This window comes from Copadichromis virginalis, linkage group LG1 (genome assembly GCF_057382275.1).
Source record: "Copadichromis virginalis isolate Kocher_CV1m ecotype Utaka linkage group LG1, C_Virginalis_male_GT1.1, whole genome shotgun sequence".
NCBI lineage: Eukaryota > Metazoa > Chordata > Actinopteri > Cichliformes > Cichlidae > Copadichromis > Copadichromis virginalis.
Window position 1 is genome coordinate 7,165,547 of NC_140618.1, and position 23,004 is coordinate 7,188,550.

Here is a 23,004-nt window from a genome sequence, read left to right on the forward strand (position 1 = left end):
TGACTTTCCACTGATGTTTTTTTCCCCAGTGTAACAAGCAATGGAACAAAAAGCCATGGTGTTCCTAGGCTGGTTTAAAACATATCCAGGGGTTGCAGTAAAGATGATTAGGCACATCTGAATTAACTTCACTTACTTCAGAAAGCCGTAACACTGACCCACAAGGGGTCTGACAAATCTCTAATAACCCTTAAGGAGGCTGATTTTTAAGCAGCTACTACCTGAACACATTTCTGTATGCTTTAAAGTTTAACTGAGCAATATCCATTCTTGTCTTCTATACTTCTGATTCTTGTAATTCTACCAACCAGAGCACACCGTTATCTTTCAGTGTCTTGATGACAGTTTCCCTCTGTGTCTTCCCAAGGGCTGTTGAAGAGGTGGATATCACATCTCTATCTGTATGCCACATCCACTCCTGATTGTGACAGGTCAGCAGCTGACAAGGCTGAATCTAACACCTGATCAACACTTGCTGACAAGCCAAAGCAGCCCATCAGCTAAATATCAGCAGATGCAGTCCTCCGTGTGTGTCAACTGTGCACTTGTCAAGCCACCTTGCTTTTCTGCACACATCAATGTTTTAACAAAGTCGCATACAATGTCATGCAATTACTGATCAGCTAAGCGGCTGATGATCTGTGGTGTGACATGTCTGAACTTTACCAGGTGTTCTTATGTCGAGCCTCCAAAAGGTTTTGGCTGAATGTGCACACAGATACAATGATAATGGTGTTCTTGTAAAAGAACTGGTTCACTCCCACTCCCACATAACTCCATAAATCTCTATCAAGTCCACACTGCTCCACTTCAGTTGCAGCCTTGCAGACTCAACAAGCCAACTTCACAAGATGAGACTACCTGCTCCCTTACCAGAAGAGTAACCCCAGTACACAAAACGCCAAATTCATTACATGATTCACACTGTGCTACGGGTGAAGCCGAATATACTTAACCTTCTACTGCTTTAGTTTCAGTGTTGTGACCTTTAGGCTCTTCTGGACTGCAAAGAAACATTTCAGCAAACACCATCCTAACTATTCTTTGACATCACTGGTTTTAATTAAAACAAAAACAAGCTCTTTCTTTTTAGTGTATATTCATCATTTTTCTGATTCTAAACTTTCATCAAAATCTTTACAAGTTGTTCAACATTTCAACAAGCTTGACTATTGAGACTTAAAGCTGACCTACTATGAGGATTTTTAGCTTTTATTCTTGGAGATTTATTGAATCTGGTTCGCCTACTGTCTGAAACAAGCGACTTTAGCATCCTTTAAGCCAGCGGTCCCCAACCTTCTTTACACCACGGACCGCTTTATATCCGACAATATTTTCACAGACCAGTCTTTAAGGTGTCGCGGATAAATACAACAAACTAAAACCAGTACTGGTGCCAAAAAAACCAGAAGATTTATTCATAACATAGAGGAAAAGACCCAGGGTTAACAGAATTAATGATTAAAAAAAGATTTAAAAAAAAATAATGCTAAAAAACAATAGCAACCTTGAAAACCATAAATTTCACACCCAAGCCTCAACTCTCGCGGCCCGGTACCAAACGACTCACGGACCAGTACCGGTCCGTGGCCTGGGGGTTGGGGACCGTTGCTTTAAGCCATTAGAAGCAACTTAGAAGCTGAAAAACAAAAAAACTGATGCTCTATATATCTGACAGTATTACCAATATTGTTATTTGTGTTTCTGTCTTTTCTGAATGGCTGACTCTCAAAAAAACAAAAAGCAAAAAAAACAAAAAAACAAAAAACAAAAACACCCCCCCCCTTCCCCCCCCAAAAAACAAAAGAAAAACCAAGAACAAAAAACAACCAAAGTCTGAACAACAGGCCATAGTTAAGGGGTGGGCAACTCCAGACCTCAAGGGCCAGTGTCCTGCAGGTTTTAGATCTCACCCTGGGTCAACACACCTGAATCAAATGATTAGTTCATTACCAGGCGTCTGGAGAACTTCAAGCCATTTAAATCAGCTGTGTTGGATCAATGACATCCAAAACCTGCAGGACACCAGCCCTTGAGGCCTGGAGTTGCCCACCCCTGCCGTAGGGGCTGCTATGCTCACTGGCCAAGCTGCACCTGAGCAGGAAAAAACCCTCTGAAACAGAGTTTAGGGCAATCTGAAATCTCGGCTAAGAAGGATTTCGAGCATATAAGGTGATGTCATGGTTAGAAATACAACCATGACTAATATGAGAATACACTATTGTAACCTATTTTATCAGGATATATAAATGAAAGAAAATAAGGAAAATCATAATAAGCTAACTTTAGCCATGTGTTCTGTTACATGTTTTTATTTTATTACATACAGAAAAGCTTTTCTACATTTTTTCTACACTACATTTCGCAGCAGTTTGTTTGTAGTTGTGAGAATGTGTATGTGTTACTATAAAATAAACATTTGTTAAAGGGGTTTTCATTGTGCTTGGAAAGCAAAGCAACCTTATCTTGAGAAGCGGATAAGTTCAATCTTAAATCTTAAACAGCTGCATTGCATTGTCACCTTGAAATCTCAGGTAAAGTAAACTCAAACTTGAATTCTGAAAAGACTCGCTTATGAGATAAAGCTCACCCTCAGGGACAAGTGATACAGATCAGCCTCACACCAGCACAAGTGTAGATCCCCCAGGACTGAGCAAATTGTTAAACAAACAAGAGATGTTTATCCGTAACAGAAAACTAGACCTTTTTTAAATAATGCCCTGAACTGAGAAGTCATGTTAGACAGCTACAGAGAGCGGGGAGGCAAAGCTGATGACTGAATAGCACTACCACATGAGAAGCCACAACCTTTTGTAATTCAGTAATTTTAGCTCCTTACTACATCATCAACGATAGGATCTGTAGCCCGGAAATATAAGACTTGGAGATAAACACAAAAGTCTACAGTACCCTGACACTTTTGTCTTGTTCGAGTCTTAACATCTAACTAGCTATTCGAATAGTAAAAAGAGGAAAATACTTTATTATTAAAGCAGGGGAGTTGATACTCGAGTCAGTAACAAATGTAATGCTGTAATGTGTCTGCTCATAAAACGAGTGTCGGGGCATCAACACACAGATACACATGGTAAGAAATAGGGTCAACTCTGCAGTGCAGAAAACAACTGCTGGAATACATTTTAAAAACTCTGCATTATACTACACAGCCTGCAAAGTGTTTTATGACACAGAGAAACATCAGGAAACCATTGAGATATAGATAGGTACACATGGCCAAAGCGCAAACAAATTTGACCTTTGAGTTGAAAGCGTGGCTGAAAAGTCCAAACAGGACAGGATACTGAAAGGAAAACCAGTGACAAGATTCTGAGTGTCAGAATGACTCATTCTGCTACTTGTCAAAGGTTGCCTCTTATTAACCTGCCCCCAACACAGGCTGCGTCATTTGAGGGCGGAGATGAGCTCCAATTCAAAGATCAACGGTCACTATTTCTTTAAAACTGAGGACAGATTATATATTTAGATTGAAGAAACTTGGAAGCTTAAATACGTGTTGAATATTGAAGTTGACTACCTTAAATGGTGTTCTCAGGGTCTCAGAAATACTGCTTACCACTGCCTAACAGGGTTTCAGTGCCATGAAACGAGTCCAACTCCCTAATGACTAATGCTCTGCTAGTCAGAGGATCACAAAGCAACCTAAATATTGCAGTCAGCACGGCAAAAACAGAAATAAAATTACTCAAATTGCACTGAATGGTCAAAATTGTGTTCTTTGGAATAACACAAACCAGTAGAGATTTTTAATCTGATGTTCACTTATGACGGGATAATAAAATAAAATATAGTGTTAAAAGTAGCAGAAGGATGTGTCAGCTAAGTGATTCACTCACTGACTACACAGTTTATGCGTTTGCTGTCTGTTAGACTTTGTTCAGCTTGATGAACCTACCGGCGAATTGTCTGGCCAACTCAGTGACTGACTCTGGGCGTGACTTGAAAGGAGAGCAGGCTGTATCAACTGACAAACTCACAGTCATGTCTGTGAATTATTAACAGGACTTGCTGGTAGCAACTCTAGCTGGAAATAAGAGCAAGGATCAGGAGAGACTAAGTGGGTCAGTCAGGACGGAGAATTAGTCATTTAAGTCTTTTCTTAAGAGTGCCTGGTCACATGGCGGAGCTGACATCATCCCTTTTGGTAGCTTTCTTTTTTCTTGTGGTTTAGATATTATTAAAAATAGCAGAAACATTATCGCACCCCAAAAAAGTTCAGCAATCATAATGATTAAAAAGTAAAGTCTCAATCATTTCTAAAGCTTTAGATTTCTCGTGCCCAGCAAATCCTTGCAGGCCTTTTGAAGAAAATCTATGTGTGATTGATGTGGCTAGACAGTGTAGAGCATATTTGAGAGCTTAGAAGTGGGTGGATGATGCAGCAGCTTGATGGTGCAGGGATGAGATTATGGCATGGGGACTGAGGGAACATGGTTTGAATCCAAGTTGGAACAGATGTTAACTAGTCATCTTTATAAATAACAGACCAGTCTTGTGTGAGCATGTGTGTGTTTGTGTTGTTATATCTTACCCCAGACTTTAAATCTTTGAGTGTGTGTGTGAGAATAATGTTGAAGACTGCATGCGATCGACTGCTCTCCTCATTCATGTTGGTAGCAGCGACAGTGCGTGACTTATTGCCCTCTGACATTAGAGACTCGATGTCCTGAAGGAAGAAGACACAATAAACAAACAATACAATCATTTTCATAGTTTCCCATTTTGCTTTAATTTCAAAAACAGATTACATGACAGTATTTTACTAAAAAAAGAAAATGCTAAAAATATTTTGCCATGCCTTCATAAAAACCACTATTTTGTCACATAAAAGAGAAAATGTGACAAGCATCATTACAAAGCTCAAACTCCAACCTTTAATACTTATGCAGCGACAAGTTCATGAGTGAGGATGGATGGATGCAGAGATACTGTAACCATGACATTTAGCTGTAAATTATAAAATTGTTTGTTTCACTTTTATTTGAACGTGCTTTACCTCACTCCAAAGAATAGTTGTCAACATGGCCATAAATTACACGGCACATTCTTCGCCTATTTTTATATTTTATAATGATTATAATTTATAACTAGTGCGGTTGAATCGCCTGAAAATCACAATATAAAAAAACAAAATGTTATCACCATTTTTGATTTGGTTGGTGAGACTACTAACATTTGGTACTTCAAGTGATATAAATACTCAAAGAGGACGGTGAGAGGAAATGGCAGCAAGAAACTCTGTTCAGGTGTCACAGAAAATCTGAAGAACTGATCAGACAGGATGTGTGGTGCAGTGCTGCATGGTGGATGTTTGGGGTAGTAGGTGACATAAATGCATGAAAGGTTTTTTTGTTCAGTGAATTGTTTTTACCTTGTAGCTGGCCACTGCTAGTCGAGACAGGCCATCCACGTATGGACCCAAAACTTTATGTTCTCTCACCCGCAGTGTTTGCCTACCCCTGGGCATAGAAGAAAATGAGGTTTAAAACAAAGACACGCAACATGGTCACTCGTGACTAATTGCATCCAATGCTTGAACAATGATGTCCAAGCAGGGGAGGCAGTAGAGGCTAGGCTTGCTCTGGTAACCAATAGAAGTCCACAGTGCACAGTTCACACTTTGTGAGCACTTGGCTCTCTGACCCCAATTCTAACTTGCCGCAGATCTAAGAACTTCATCATTATCTGACCCACAGCAGAGCGCATATGGCAGTCAGATGGTCTGCTAGTCTTTGGTCCGTTTTATTGAGGTTAAAAGTCATGCAGTGAGTGAAGGTCAAAGGTTATAGTGTCTGGGACAGCAGGCACAGGCCTGGGGTCCTGATTTACAGCTGACCTGCTGGACACGAACCGGACAAAAACAGTGACTGCAGGGCAGAATGCTAATCTTTTTATGCACTGACCACAGCAGCTGGTGGATCCAGAACAAATGACAGACTTTCACTGATTTATCAGCTAATCTGAGTTTATGTTAGAGCAGAGCTGCAAGCTGGTCATTAACCAGAAAAGTAGACTTACAGCAGATGTATTTTAGTTTATTGGAATTGTCATTATCATTATTAATGTGCATTTTTTTTTCAAATTATTTGGAAATAAAACATTTAGCGTCTAAAATATTAGAAATATAAAACATTTTCTATCAATGTTTCTCCAAGAACAATTTCAGGGGTTGTGCCTGACATGCAGGTCAAACTCTCCAGATATTCAATATGCAATAAAGTCAAATGCAGAATATCTTCAATCATTTTTGCTTGAAGAATGCCTTGAACAATTCTACACTTTCAAAACAGTTTCACATGCATTTTCTAAGAATCAACTTATTAATAAACTGAACAATAAATTTAAATGTGTTCTTATTCTTCAGTGCCTGTGTTTACAGTCTTTTAAATATGTAAAAATGAGTTTGCATTTGAAAATACACCGAAGACTGATGTAATTCTACACCTGCTGGTGCTGTTACAACCTTTGTGGGTTTTACAGTAAGTCAGCTCTAAGATGCTGAATCTAGTTTAATAGGATACTAATATTAGAAAGGCAGAATCTGCATTATAAGGATATGAGACGAAAGACAAACGTTCTGTAAATCTAATACTCTATTGATTTAAATTTGGCTCGTGGAAGGGAACTCAACCAAAGGCAACTACTGAATTGTTTAGGATTTATCAGAGCTGCCACACCTTTCAAATGAAAAACGAAACCACCCACACATTTATAAAAGGGCTGATTGAGGAATGAAATCATACCCTTTGGGATCGAGCAGATCTCGGACCTTCTCATTGTAGATCTCCATGTAGGAGACCTCAACAGTGAAACTCTCCTCCTCCCGCTGTTCCTTCTGTGTCCGTTCAAACAAAGCACTGCACAGTCGAGGTATCAGCCCTGGCTGATCCACTGAGCCCATCATAGTGTACGACTTTCCCGAGCCTGCAAACACGGAGACAAATACTCCAGTTTCAGGAGACTGACTGCAGCAGGTATAGTTAAATGTAAAATAATTTCTTGTCTTTGTGGCAGCTGATACAAAACACTGCCACTAACACACAAAGTAATGATGGTACGATTGTGAAATTATTAAAGAATGATTTCACCTGACAAACAAGTAAAAGGTTCGACTCATTATGACTCATGTGTAGACAGTGGATCAATTTATGAGCTCCAACTTGCTGTCGCAGGGTCAAGATTATATGTAAAGTAAGAGTATGATAAGCGCTCTACACATTATGGGACATGAGATATCTGAAACATGTGCATGTATTTTAACTTCTGTGTCTTATTTGTACTGAAGAAATGCAAGTCGGTACAAGTAGTAGTCCACAAAGACACTCCTAAAAAAGCTTTAAGGCAATAAAATATAGATAGAAATCTGCCACATACTGTAACCAACCCCTGAGACTCAATACTTGAAATGTGCAATTCACTTGTATTTTTATTTTTTATTCCTATTTATTCTATTTATCCCCTTTGTATATTTTATTTATATTTGTCTCTGTATATGTATATTTTATTTATATTTGTCTCTGTATGTATATGTATATATATATATATATATATATATATATATATATATATATATATATATATATATATATATATATATATATATATATATATATATATATATATATATATATATATATATATATATGTGTGTGTGTGTGTGTGTGTGTGTATATATATATATATAACAATTCTGTAACTGTAACTTCGGTCGTTGCTGTGCTTTTTGGAAGTCGAATTTCCCAGAGGAACCCACCCGAGGGATTAATAAAGTTCTATCTTATCTTATCTTATCTTGTTAAGTTAGACGCTCTGTCATAAAATAAGATTCACCATAAATATGTGAGTTGTCCAAGTGTAAATTACCAGTTTGTCCATAGGCAAATATACAGGCATTGTAGCCCTGGAAGGCATTGTGGAGAAGACTTTCCCCAAGGCACTGGAACACCACCTCCTGACCTGCAGTTAAGTGGCACAAACAGACATAGTCTGTATAACTGAAGTATATATTTAGTTAACACATCTGCTAGTGATATTTTAATGCAATTTCTTTTTGAATGATTAAAATAAAAATTTACATACCTGCAAATTTTTCCTTATCTGTCTCATCCATGGACCAGAAACAATAATCATAGGCAAAAACCTGTAAACACAGACAAAACAGCACCACCATGACATGTTATACTGGAATATGTAGTCGCACAAGCCACCACAGTAAAAAAAAAGGTGTATATTGTGTTTTTAAATGCTCAAATGCTCAAAATGTGTAATCATAGCGACCATCAAGTCTCAAACGACGATAAAAATAATCACACACAGCAAAGAGAACCAGTGGGAAAAAACATTCAGTTTCTAGGGAACAAGTATTGCCTCAGGATTAAAATAAAGGTTCATAAATTAAACAAACCATTTTGGCAATAATGGTTTTACAAATCATTACTTTATATCGCTGCCTGTATGGTTGCACACAGCTCAGAAACTGAGCTGAAGTAGTACAGCGGTGCCTTTGTTTAAAACAGATGATTCACAACCATGGAATTAGTGTTGAAAATGTCTGTGTGTGTGTATTTGTGTGCCGTTACCTTGGACTGACTCCTGATGATGTTGGGAGGATCGAGGTCAACGGGAACATGTGGAAAGACAGAAAGACGGCATTTAGTGCAAATTAAAAGGATGCAGTAGGATGGGCTTTCAAGGCTAATTTTGACCCTAATGTGTAGCATGCAGAGATAAAAAGAGAAAGAAATTTATATGTGGGTGGACAGACAGGCAGACTGGATTAATGTCATTTGCTTTAGGCTTTCCTTGTTTTAACATTTACTTTAAAACATAGCCATTGTTGTAGTTGTTTACAGCTTCTGTGTCACATGTCAAAAACAGCCTCTCGGGGGATTTGGGTGTGTATCTGGGTGTTAGGGTGGGCGCTGCATTCATCTCTGAGGGCGTAGTAAATCGTTTCAGGAATGCGTGTGTGAGAATAGCACTAGATGTGTGAGATAGAGGGGTACTGAAGCTGGCAGTGTGTTAACCTTTAAAAAGAAGTGGAACAGCTCTGTATATCTGTGCAAGCTTTTACAGAAAAACTAAGGAAATATATACACAAGCAGCCTCAGTCATACACACGACAGACATCATGAGCTTTTAGCCAACAGCTATGTCCTTCAAAATGGTTTCCTCCAGTAAACAGACGGGAACTCCATCTGGTTTTCTCTGCATATGAGGAAATGTCAGTACAGGCTAACCTAATTTTAAATAGTATGTGCTGAAAATGAATTATAAGCTCTTAAGCTGGCAAATCAATAACTAAGTTACAGAAGCATAAACATTTGACATCAACCTGCTCCACAGATTATAAGAAATACATAAATTAGAGCATGGTTTTACATTATTATATGCATGAAGTAAATGAGTATGTGTCTGTAAATATGTGCAGACACATATGTGATTCCAGTTTCCACATCTTGGAGTAAAAGTGGACTGTTCAATCAATTCAATAATTCTTACTTCCCACAAAAAACACAACAAAATGTGTGAATCTGAGTGTGCAGAGAAAACCAACCATTTTAGAATTGTCATTACAATATGAAGTATGACTGAATACTGGTAAATCAAGCCTGGTGTAAGGTTACTAGCAGCCAGCTTAACTGTCAAATCTCCTAAGGTGCTTAAGCACAATAATTATGCAAGTTCACTTCAGGCCACATTTTACAAGATGGATCATTTAAACTTAGGCAAGCGATCGCATTTGACGCATTTGCTGAATTGGTGCCAAGACGCCGTTATTACTTAGTGAGAAAGAAAAAGAGCTGGAGGCCATACACAAAACATTCTACTGCAGCAACTCAACTGGATTTTGCAATCATTTTGTTTTATATGGTTTACTCACACCCGTTCTAAGTGCCAATCTCTTTTGATCAGCATTGCACTTCACGCTGCATTCCTATTGGTTTGTTAGTCGACACGGGTCAAACCAGGGCTCACAGCATGAGACAGTCATCCTAAATTTGACACTGTCTGAATTTTGTCCCAGGATTTATCTATTAAAATGTCCTACCCTGAACCTCTCACAGTGCTACACAGGACTACCAATCTGTGGTTAGGGTCAGGCCGAACTCTCAAAGCATACTAGTGTGACCCAGGCCTGCAGATTCTTTTCAAGATCAAGATTGTTCAGTGTGAAGCCACAAGCACTGATTAGATTGGTGTTCCCTGAGAGAGGGAGTCTCTGGCAGTGCCTGTGACTCCTTCTACCATAGTTCATATTCACTTCAAATGCAATAAGGTTTTGTCTGTTGTCCTTTATTCTATTCATCCTAACTCTCCTCTCCTGTCACCTTCTTCCTCCATTAGTGCAGTGGTGGTGCTGCCCAAAGGGTGAGGGCAGCTGTCAGCCAAAGAGCTGCATCAAGTCAGATCATCATCTGACTCGATGGCTTGAGGAAAGAGATTTCTAGCGGTTTAAAAACCCACACTCAGAAATACTTCTGCCACCAAGGCCTACAACCTTTCACCGGCTTCCTTCTAAAACACATTACTGTACAGCTTAACATTCGGCAATGAAAACCTTGCTTAACCGAACTGTTCCCATTAGCATTAATCCTTTGTCTAAATATCTGAAACACATTTAGGCCCTCATAAAGATGGCATCACGAGAAAACACACTTGCACAAAGACATCCTCACACCTGTTTCCTTTTACCCATGCACATTCTTTATAAACCACTATAGCTGCAGTTCTTGCACAAACCAGCCAGCAATCTGTAACACTTCATATTTCACAGACGTTCCACTGCTGATGTGTTGCATTCAGAGAGCAGATGCACGCAGACCGATTCCTATCTGCTGTGTAATTGATACCAGTAGCTATTCTTCAATAAGTATCCAATCAGGACTTCCTACAAATGTTTTAGAGGGTTTTGTCAATGCTAAAAAGTGAAGTTTATTTAAGTTCCCAAGTTAAAATTCATTAATAACATTTACTCTCTTAAAGCACAAAAAAGGGGATGAGGTAGGAGTAATTTTATACACTATAGTTGTCATCCACACCCTTATTTTCAGATTTTTATTTTTTTTAAATCCTATTCTTGGGGGCTTTTCAGAAGTCTCCCTGCAGATGCATCTCCAATTCAAGGATGAAGCTAACTTGACAGGTTTTGACATACACAGTGATGACAGCTGTCACAATTGCTTCAAAGGCTGCTGGCAAGAAGGGTCACCCATGTTTTGCGTGATATGAAGCTAGGGACCCCCCCTGACCAATGAGCGAGGAGAATGAGACTGTCAGGAGAGCTGTGAACCCGCCTCGTGCACTTCTATTAGTCCCTCCCTGCTTTGGCCTACTCCTCTGCTCTGATCGCCGTCATTTAAAAAAATAACTTAATGCATGGCTGCTTTCCCCCCCTCCTCTCTCTCTCTCTCTCTTCTGTTCTTGCATTCCTGCTTTCTCTCTCTCTCTCTCACTATCTCTCTCTCTCTCGGACTGTACCATCCATGGCGATGTAGGGAGGAACAGGAGTGGATGATGGAAAGAAGGCTGAAGGTAGCCAAGGGGTTTAAGGAGGAAAGAGCCTGAGTCTGAGACTGGAATGTTAAGCTGAAGCACAAAGAGCATAAGAGCAACACGGCACATACTGATGGCACATGACAACAGTTTTAGTACAGTTTACACAGGTTGGTATGTTATAGAACAATTGGCCCTCACATGGTGTGTAAATGATTAAATGACCTGAATTTATCCTCCTATATTAACAAACTGTACTCTCCAGACAGCATACAATGTTTTATACATAGCACATTTTAAACCTCTGCACATTCACTGTATATGTGCAACAGCAACCTGCTATTCTTCCGATGAGCAAAAGTCAAATAATATAGAGAGTCTGCTTTTTCTGTCCTAGTTCTTACTGCTCGATGTTCTGAATGAGTAATTAATTAACCAGTTAGATGTATCAAGTCCCCCCCCCCCCCAAAAAAAAATAAAGCCAGAAAAAATCCTTCTGAAAATGTATACATTCAAGACTCACTGTAGTTTAAGTGTGTCTGCAGTGATCATGTAAGTACTGCTGACATTAAGCCCCAAACCAAATTGAAGCCCAAGTAAATCTAGTTCAGTTTCTCAATCCCTGTGATGCACTTTCAGCGGAGTTCTGGATGGTTACTTTCCCTGCCTGCATTCAACCCTTTGCAGCAATATGACAGAAAACTTGACCTACAAAATATAAATAGATTGCATCATTTGTATTATCAGGCAACTGAACAGTAGAGCAATTTGTACACAAATAAGACAGACCAAGCTGTTTATGCGGCTTGGCTTTGATATGAACACTGAAATTAAGGCTGCAGATTTTTTTTTTTTTAAGTTCCACCATCTCATACACTCAGGGTTAGTTTACCACTACTACTAAAATCCACAGCTGGGAGAGGATATAGTAAAGGTGGCAGTGACTATCGCAGCCTATTTATATATTTGTGCGATCAGCCAGTGCTCTCCTGCTTCCCTCTGGTGCTAAGCAGGTAAAGTATGCTCAATTTATTGATGTGCTTACATTTAAGCTCTCTTCTTATCGCTGCACTACAGGCCAAACAAAGTCCATTTATCTCCAAGATGTTCATGGAAAAGTCAAATATTCAATCGACTGCTCACAGTACACCAAAACAATTCAATTTCTCACACATTTTAATTTTAGTTTTTATGGCTGTCACTTTCAGACAACAAAACTTATGGATTAAAGATTGCTGTGGACCCAACTCTGTATTCTCTTCTCAAATATTAAAGCTAAAAGCAAATGAACGTGTTAGCTTGGACTTCGCTGTTATTGGTTAAATCCTATCTGACATTCGGATAAAAGATCAGCTCGACCCAAATTCAAAAGCTGATGGAATACTGGTCACAATGTACTTATTTTTGCACTGATGTATTCTGTTTTTATATTACATGTGACAACAGGAGCTAGCAGGAGAGCTAATGTAGGAAGCTAACAGTGAAGAAGAAACAGTTTGGAGGTATTTAACACCACCTTTACCAACACCTTTTGTTTGTGTGTTTGGTAAAGGTTTTCATTTAACTGCAAAAGATGACTAAAATGATCTGATAGGAATGTAAATCTCCAATGAGATGAAGCTTTGACCTCAATTTTTTTTTTTTTTTTTTTTAAATCTCTTAATAGTCTTGCCCCTTGTTATTTCTCTGAGTTGCTTCACCCTTGCACACCATCCCATGCTCTTAGTTCAGCTAACTAGATGCTTTTGACTGTCCCAAAGATATTTTATACATCCAGAGGAGACAGTCTTTGCAGTTTTGGCTCCTAAGATATGGAATGCCCTGCCATTGGAGGTCAGACAGGTTCCATCTCTTGCTGCTTTTAAAACTTATTGAAAAACACATCTTTTCTCCTTGGCTTTCAACCAAGAGTAAGTTGTTATCCATCTTAAATTTTTACCCTTAGTATGTACCGTTACCATTTCAAATGTTTGGCCATCTTCTATGAATTAAGTTATAGCTGATTAATTGTTACATTGACACTTTGGTCAGTTGTTATGTTGTTTTTAAAGCGCTTTGGAAATAAAGTGATGATGATGAACATTTCAACATTTTCTCTTGTTACATCCACAAACGGATGTATTTTATGTGATAGACACAAAGTAGCCCATAACTGTGAAGTGGAAAGAAAATAAAATTTTTGTATTTAGCCCTCAGCCAATTCTTTTTTGAACCTTTAATTTTTGGCAATTACAAGTCTTTTGGGGGTAGTTCTCAACTGCTAAGTATCTACTTTTAAGATTTGGGCAGTGACTATAGATAAAAATTAGCATATGGCTAAATCTGATACATTTACAGCAATGTTTATTAATGTACATTGTCCCTCCTATAAAAACAAAAAAACAAAAACAAAATAACAACAACGACAACACAAGCTCCACCCCAAATTCTCTTTGTGAAAATAGCTCTAGTGCAGTCAGATTGGAGGGACAGCGTCTGTGAAAAGCCATTTTCAAGTCTTGCCACAGATTCTCAATAGGATTTATTGGACTTTGGGCCATTCTAACACAAATATGCTTGTAATATGCAACATTGTAGTTCTGACTGTAGGCTTGGTGTGGTTGTACTACTGGAAATTCTACTTTGTGCTCCTTGCCTGGACTGTCAGTTTAGGTGGATGACCATATCTTGGTAGGTTTGCTTTAATGGACTGCACAATGCTCTGCGAGATTTTCAAAGCTTGGAATACGTTTTTAAAACCTCCACAACTTCATCCCTGAACTGTGTGGTGTGTTACTTGGTCTTCATGATGCCATTTGCTATTAATCATTAGTTATTATTAATCTTTTTTTGGGGGGGTTCCCCCACAGCATGCCTTTTGTCCAGCCTTCCACACATCACCCTCATCCAGTTGCAGCAGATGGCTGCCCCTTCCTGAGTCTGGTTCTGTCAGAGGCTTCCTTCTGTTAAAACGGAGTTTTTCCTTCCCACTGTTGCCAGGTGCTCGCTCATAGGGGATCATCAGATTGTTGGCTTCTTTATAAAATAAAGAGCCTTGAGGCAACTGTTGTTGTGATTTGGTGCTATATAAATGAAAAACTGAATCAATTCTGAATTCTCAAACAAGCCTTTGAGGCTGTCACAGAACAGCTGTATTTATACTGAGATTCAAGTATGACAGGTGGACTATTTACTAATCAGGTGACTTCTGAAGGCAACCGGTTGCACTGGATTTTATTTAGGGTTGTCTGAGTAAAGGGGGTTGAATACACCAGACTTTTTAGATTGTTATTTGGAAAAAGAAAATGAACACTATATAACATTTTCCTTCCAATTCACAAAGCCAATGCATCAGTATCACCTCTACTTGCAAGAGCAGGAATAATGTGGAGTCATAAGCCAGTGTGTCAGTCTTTTCCATCTTGATTCTAATGCAGACATTTTATTAGTGGACCCCCAACACATGGTTGGTTCACACTGAACAAGTTAAGCACCCGCCCTTACTTTACATTCAAGTGCCATCTTTTCGACATTAACACAAACACTGTAGAGCATTCACTCCCAACACAAATCTTAGTGAGCACAATAAAACCACTCTTACAAGCACAATGTATACTGCCCTCAGACATATGGTGTTACACACACCTCATCCAGCATCAATTCAAGATAAGGGGCCACATAGCCACTTTTGTGTATCGCCTTGGAAACCAAGCCGCCTGTATTTGCCTCGTTGACATCTGATGGGAGACAGATCTTTGTCAGAGTGGGTCAACATTCAGCTTCACGAGTCCAAAGCAAACAGCCTCAGGTCATCATGCAAACTGCAGCGACTGATGATGTGGCTGTAGGGAAGTTAGCTGCCTGCTTATCAGACACACAAGTGCAAAGTACCCTGGCAAAGCAATGCAGATCCTGGAGGTAAGGACATCTCTGGTGAGAAAGGACACATGGAAAAACACCAAGGATACTAAGTTTAATGAGAGATTTAATATAAGACGAAAAAAAGACAAAAAAAAATCCCCCACAAAAAACTCATTAACCTTGGTTGACAGAGTGAATAGGGAGGTAGATAATTACATCATTAATGTATCTTTGATGGTCAAGAAATTTCCAACTTCAATCAAAAATGTATCACCATTATAGTGAGTCATAGAGTCAAAGGAGCTTGCAAAGAAAAGCGTCTAGACTTCTTTAAGTTGGCTTGAAGACGTTTCACCTCTCATCCGAGAAACGTCTTCAAGCAACTTAAAGAAGTCCAGACGCTTTTCTTTGCAAGCTCCTTTGACTACGATGACCTGGATGACTGAGAACCTTCACAGACATATGAGTCATAGAGTGGTCCCCTGAACAACTAAAGTGGTCTGCCCAGGAAGAACTGAATCAGACCCACACACAGGACACACAACTGAAAGGGAAAAAATAAGGAAATGCCTGCTGAGTCCTTTCAAATACTTGTAGTTGGTATCCGCACTGCAAAGTTGTTTTTTGGTTATTTTTGTTAGTTGTTTTTGTTTCCTCCCTCAAAGGTTTTACCCAGGGGAGAAAGAAAATCACCAGTAGTGTAATAAAATATTTTTAACTTAAAATATAATTACAATAATAATACAATACACAGTCATTAACGGGCAAGTGAACACCCTGTAAATGAACCGTCTTAGTGCTGAGGTGCATCTTTTCAGTCCAATGTTGAAAAACGGCTAGCAGAGAAAACTTGTGCTTTAATAATTTTATTATTTAATAATTTTATTGTAGTACAGGCTGTCGTAAAGAGGCTGCAAGTAAGCCTAAATAGAAAGGACAAGCTCTGTTGTGTTAATTTTGTTTAAGGTTTAGGGCGATCGTGGCTCAAGAGTTGGCAGTTCGTCTTGTAATCGGAAGGTTGCCGGTTCGAACCCCGGCTTGGACAGTCTCGGTTGTTGTGTTCTTGGGCAAGACACTTCACCTACCGCCTACTGGTGATGGCCAGAGGGGCCGATGGCGCGATATGGCAGCCTCGCTTCTGTCAGTCTGCCCCAGGGCAGCTGTGGCTACAACTGTAGCTTGCCTCCATCAGTGTGTGAATGAATAGTGGAATTGTAAAGCGCTTTGAGGGTCTCGAAAAGCGCTATATAAATGCAATCCATTATTATTATTATTATTATTATTATTATTATTATTCACCCATCCTGTACACAACCTTGTCTGCTGGCTGCCTTTCTTTCCTTCCACATTGAACAAGACAGTCAGGAATGAGAACATAAGTTACATTTGGAAAAGTCCTAATCCTTATATTTCTATATGCTGATGTCTGTATCGGTTTACACAATAAGCTACAAGTCTTCAAAAAGTAATCGTCATTTAGCCTTGGGGGAAAAAAAAAAAAAAGTGTCCTCTGCTTTGACCCACATTAAACTGGAGGTATATGTCTAAACTGAAACAACCGACAGGTGCTTGTGCATCAGCTGTAAGGCATTCAGCACCAAGTCCATCTGGATGCATGCATTTACTAATCAGGAGTAAGCTTGAGAGCAGATACCTTTTAAATGAAAGTTGTGCTCCCAAGCTACCATTAGATATCAGATCAAGTAATCAGATCAGTGGCCATGACTTTCCCCTATCTGCCTGGTTAGAAACACAGGTCCTGACAACCTAAGAGAAGAAAATCCTTCATTTGTATTTAAACAGAACTAATCCTGAGTTTCGGCAACAACCCCCAACAAAAACACTTCTGGAGACGTTACTGAAAACTGTCTCACGGCAGAGATTAGGGGTCTACTACATTAGAAGGTGAACATTTCCACAGGTGAAGTTTTCAGCTTCTTTTTTAATTAATAACAAGGCAGTGTGTTTTCTTGCACAGCTAACGGTATGTCAGAAAGCAACCTTAGGTTAAGGAAACTGAGAATAACTCTGGACACACACACACACACACACACATCCCCCCTCCCCCTCCAAACGCCTTCGACGCTTATTCCCTTCCATGCCGATGGTGGATCAAGGAGTCCAGCGCTGCTGCAGGCCCGGATGTACTGTCTACATTGGCTGTCTCTCACCCTTTACCCATCCCTGTTGCTTGTCATGTGTTTCTTTGGTGTATTAAGAGTTTTTTCATGTGCTATGTGCAGAGGTGTTTCTGTTCTCAAACTGATCTCCCTATTGAAGCTCAGTCTGGGGGGAGTTATTTTTTTTCTCCTTATCTTTCCTCATGTGGTGCATTTTCCATTGTTATACCTCTCTGACCTGTCTTCCCCATGTGATGTTTTTGTGTAATGTATGTATGGTCGGAGGGTAAGATGGCGCCGCCATAGCGTGCAATAGGTCAGCAGCCTTAACATGAAATTTCCCACTCATGGGACTAATAAAGGTATCTTATCTTATCTTATACACCAGCCTTCATCCTTCAGCCCACCAACACTATGCTGATTATATATTGTACTAGTGGGCTGTATATAAATGCATATTGAGCTACCCTAAAGTTAAATAAACCTGTCACTGCTCTGTAGATGCCCAGCAAAATGATCCCAATCCTTTTGTGAAGGCCACATGTCACATGACCTCTGACTTAAAACTTCCTTCCTTGAGCTCATTTGTATAGCAAATGTCCTGTCCAATTTTCAAGCTGCCTATTGTTCCACACTAAGTGCCTTTACACAGTGTAAGCCACAGTTCTGACAGTCTGTAGTGATTTGTTTAACATTGTTATTATTGTTTGAATTATATTAACAAGTGCAGTAATAAGACTCTACTTAATGCCAATTAAAGTAAATAAATTTAAATGAGAGTCTAATAATAATAATAATAAAGCTAGTTTGTGCAGATAAAGCTATCAGTAAAGATGACGTTATCTTCTGCCCAGCTTTAAACAGAGGACCTTTATAACTCAGTAACTTAAACAAATAGTGTGCACCTGCAACACCCTAACCTTTATTGCACCCACTCCAGTCTTTCGAAACCTTAACAACCAGGAAACTTGGTGAGTAAAAGATAATCCTCAAATGTAAACACCATGTCAATGAAACCTGGACCCAAGCAAACAAAATAAAAACAGCATCTGCAAACAACACTCAGCCCATCCTTCTGTCACTTCGTTAGTCCTTTGTCACTGACAGACAGTGGGAGAAGCGGCAGCGCTGCTCTTGTTCAGGCCACCATAAAAGTCACCTCTAGGAAGTTTATGGGCGACAGATGCTCGTGTAAATGAGGCTTTCCCCCCCTCTTCCATCTTCTCCTCAATCAAGGAAGGGGCTTTACGGTCACTGGCAGTGACCCAGAGTTAACCTCCTCGTGCGTTGCTAAGGAAACAGAAGAGTTGAGAAAAAGGGAGGAAGCCCAGGCACAAGGAGTTGAGCAGGAGTCAAGTCTGTCTTTTTATATATACAACTCTCTCTGTCTCCGTGCATCTCGATGGTGAAGTCTTTCTTCTAGGCATATCACACACAGACACACACACACACACACTGCTGCTGTCTGCTCATGAACGTCAGCCTGAAGCCATTATTCACCGCGTCTGATCTGGCAGTCTGCAGTCGGCTTCAGCAGTCACAAGGAGGTCTTTCTTCTGACACAGCTGGCTTCCACCAATATGGTCAGTAGTCAGAATCCGTAGTCAAGAATGATTAATAGATGATCTCAAACCATCAGACTAGACGAAAAAAAGGTTAATTAAAATCGCTTACTTCCCATCAATTTGAGACGCAGTTTGAGCGATCTCACCATTAGTCTGGAACAACTTGGACACAAATTAACAGCACACACACAATCCTGTTCTGTGTTTTACAACCAAATCTAACACATCTTAATTCCTTCAGTACAGGAACTCAGACACCCCGAGCACAGTTATGCCATTACCACCAACAGCAGCTGGTTAACAAGATGGGAGGGAAAGCCAAGAGTGGAAAACAAGAGACAAGTGGCGTGAGTTAAAATCCACCTGCCTTGAAGAGGCCCAACAGGTGGCTGGTCTGCTTCCTGCCAAAAACTACATCATGAGGACATTCCAGACAAATCTGAGACAAGACCTCTTGAGAAACAGCAATTAGAGGGAGGATATAAGAAAATTCCCAAAGCACTGCAAACCTCTCAGAAGACAAAAGGGCAAAAAAAAGAATAAGAAAAAAAGCCAACTATAAATCTGTATGAGGGCAATAAAAGAGGGCTACTGGCAGCTCATGAGATGTGTGACTATTAAGGCCGTTAAAAGTAAGACACTGAAAGCACATCAATATTATTTTATCCTTTATTTTCTTACAATTTGGCTTAACCATTAAAAGTATGTCTATTCAGCCCGTATCAGCATGGTGTCTCAGTGGTTATCAATGTTGCCTCATAGCTAAAGGTTCAAATACAGGCAGGACCCTTCTGTGTAGAGTTAACTCACTTATAAAGAAGAGAGAAAATAAATATCACAAAACAACAATCTGTTCAAGTGAAAAAACACAAAATTACATTACAGTTCGTGCAACTTTGTAACGGAGGTATTTAATTTTCATGTCCGCAACATGTATTTTGTTTAGAATGGACAAAGTGTGGACAGGTAGCTGTTGCAGTCAAGACAGCAGAGCTTGAAACCTTCTAAAATGACAAATAAAGTGTATGACTTGAACTTGGGTCCCTGGTGTGAGTGCTGAAACCTATACCCTAAACACCAATAGTTTTTAAGTGTTAATGATTTAAACTTTTCTAGATCTAAACATATTTAGTAAGGCTGACATCACCACAAAAGGCATGATACTGCACTTTAACTGATGAATTTACAGTAGGTAATGACTAGGTCACATGTGTGACACCACTGGAGTGGAGTTAACATTATGCCTGTACGGGATTTCTTTGGGAGTTCCACTCTCTGCCACAATACCAAAAAAAACCAAAAAAAACATGCTGCCTATTTTGGCCTAGGACACTCAAAAAACTTTCACTTCCTGGTAAAAACCCAGGCTAAAAATTGCTCCTTTCTTTTAAATACCCCTGGATAGTTTTGTCAGAATAAAAGTCAAATAGGGGTATTCTCAAGCAGGTTCTAGAGTTGTAAGAGCCAACTTTTTTCCATTGATTACTAAAATCATTTATGGATGTACATCTGTAATGGTCATAGTAGGTAATGTCCTCAGAACATTTTCTGAGAATTTCTCAAGTCTGTTCCACCCACATCCTCTTGAATTGTGTCAACACATAACAATGCAAAATGACTGTTTTCATTCACTGCTGCACAAGACATGCATTGCAGCCCTCATTGAGAAAGAAAAAAAAAAAAAGGGGGGGGGGGGGGGGGGAGGAATTAGGTGCCAGTGAAGAAAATACATCAGCTGTTGACATGAGTCACACTCTAAACAGACTTACCTAGAGTCTCCTTTTCCAAGGTTACCTCCTGCAGGATGGAGGATCGTCTGGTTTTTCACCATTTCCACAACACATTTAGTGTTTAATTCCTTTTCTGTGGATCAGAAAACACAAAGTGTTATTACTAAACGACTGAAGCTCAAAACCTCACACATCCCAGTCAATGCAACCATTCACAAGCAAACATAATATTTGGACCCAGAATCCTTAGTGTTATATACATGGCTGACACCAAGTAACTTTTATTAACACTGCTCTGATAGCCACGTCCTCCCTGCATAACAAGCAGGAGTTAAACTGCATTAGATATTAGCCGTAATTTCCTGTGGAACAAACGTTATGTTTAAACAATTGTGTGTGCAGAAAAGCAATCACAGACTCAGAAAAAAAATGACCTTTTACTTTAGAGTAAGCATTTGGCTAATCAATACCCTGGTTATTTTGGGCACACAAACACATACAGAACTAAGGACGTTCCATTCTGACCGTGGCCTGTTCGTGCAGTGACGTAACACTTGGCCTTCAGACCACCCACTGCCCACTTCCAACTCAGCATGTCTGTCGGGAGACAGACACTCTCTCTATTTTTAAGATTAGACATGTTTGATAAAGGCTATACTTAAATCTAGATCAGATGACACACTATAGTAAAAGTGGGTCGATTCTTGGCGTTTGATTGTCTCGCTATTACTGTAAGATCCATAACTTTATAATATAAAACAACTTGAGGGGACTTGTTATGATTTGACACTATATAGATTAAATTAAAAGCATGCATAAGGACTGATCTTGATGCCTTTTTCATTTATAAAAAAGAAAAAAGCTAGCTGTAAAAGTAACCAAACTGGAAAATAACAATAAATAATTGAGACTGGTATGTCTCTCCATTCATCTGCCGTCCTTAGGAGACCTAATAATAGTTGTCTGCATACTCGCATGGTAGGTGCTGCCAGCATATCCTGGGCTTCCAACATCTGACAGAACTGCTTGTTTATTTGAATTTAAAAAAAAACATGTACTCATAGGAGAATATAACATTAGAGTCACTGGAATTAAAAAAAAAAAAAAAAAAAAAAAAAAAAAAAATCACAAGTGTGTACAATTATACATTATTACTATAGTTAAGACTGTGGTTACATGCCACAAAATACTGAATAAACATAATTAGTCAGTTTGTTATAAATTAATGTTTAATCATAATAATAACACAGCTACATACCACATCAATAGGATGTCTTTCTGTGTCAGCGGGAAGCATATTTGTTAAGACCATAAATATATGGCTGGGAATTGTGTTCTCCCTGGTAACGATAGCCTCTTTAAAGTATCATAAAATTACCCTGTGATCAGAGGTCACAATGGGGTTCCTTAAAATGCAAATCAGTATTTGCTCAAGGTCATTTTTATTGATAATAAATACCATCCTTCCACCACCACCATATGACCTTGTTCAGGCCATGTGTACATATGCATGAGTAGCAGTTTTATTACATTGTTGCTGTGCAAATTACCACCATATTCAGTAAATACTTCAGCCAAATCTTTAGATATGGGCTGTTAGACTTTTTATTAAACAAACAGTATATGAAATAGACGACTGTCAATAACCTCTCAACTGTGCAGTAGGCTTGCAAGAACATGTAGGGATGTTTCGATCATCAGCAAATGTGTTAGGACAGGAAAAACAGTTTGTGGTTTCAATTCCTTTCTGCAACAAGAACTGTCTAAAGTAGCGTTACAGAAGTGCTGTTTCTTCAGTCGTTTCTTTTTTTTTGTAACCAAGTCATGACTGCTGGTATAATCAACAAGTCAGGGTGACGCATACACTCGCTCACCATGTGCCAAATCATAGCTTCACAACCAACAATTCAATATCACTATGAGAGGAGTGCAACAATATCTCCCAAATTTTTGAACCACAGTTGCACAATTAATCCACTTGATTGGATCACAAAGCAATAAACTTGCTTATTCTAATCCATTTCTAGGTAAATTGGTACCTGAATGGCCTTTAAACATTAATTAATTTCACAGAATTAAAAGCTGGGAGGGTAAGACAGTTTGAGAATATTTATAACCCTAGTGCACAGAAGACATTAGTAGCCTTTCTCATGGTTTGGTGACAAAGTATGAAAAGTTAGCTTTATTGTTAAATAAAGCAATAAAACACGCTTTAGCAAAGGGCATTTCCAATTG

The 23,004-nt window shown here is 39.2% G+C and overlaps 1 protein-coding gene across 5 annotated transcripts in view; it reads right to left on the reverse strand.

The window, feature by feature from the left end:
- Positions 1–23,004, reverse strand: part of kif13ba (kinesin family member 13Ba) — a 52,300-nt gene that overhangs the window by 24,191 nt on the left and 5,105 nt on the right. For all 5 annotated transcript variants that reach the window (XM_085440535.1, XM_085440525.1, XM_085440384.1 and 2 more), the window contains exons 3-9: positions 20,809–20,902; positions 8,598–8,610; positions 8,098–8,158; positions 7,882–7,974; positions 6,762–6,942; positions 5,390–5,477; positions 4,550–4,684 (exon numbers count right to left, since the gene is read on the reverse strand). In XM_085440535.1, the coding sequence (XP_085296661.1) occupies positions 4,550–4,684; positions 5,390–5,477; positions 6,762–6,942; positions 7,882–7,974; positions 8,098–8,158; positions 8,598–8,610; positions 20,809–20,902 (665 nt within the window). The remainder of the gene's footprint in view (positions 1–4,549; positions 4,685–5,389; positions 5,478–6,761; positions 6,943–7,881; positions 7,975–8,097; positions 8,159–8,597; positions 8,611–20,808; positions 20,903–23,004) is intronic.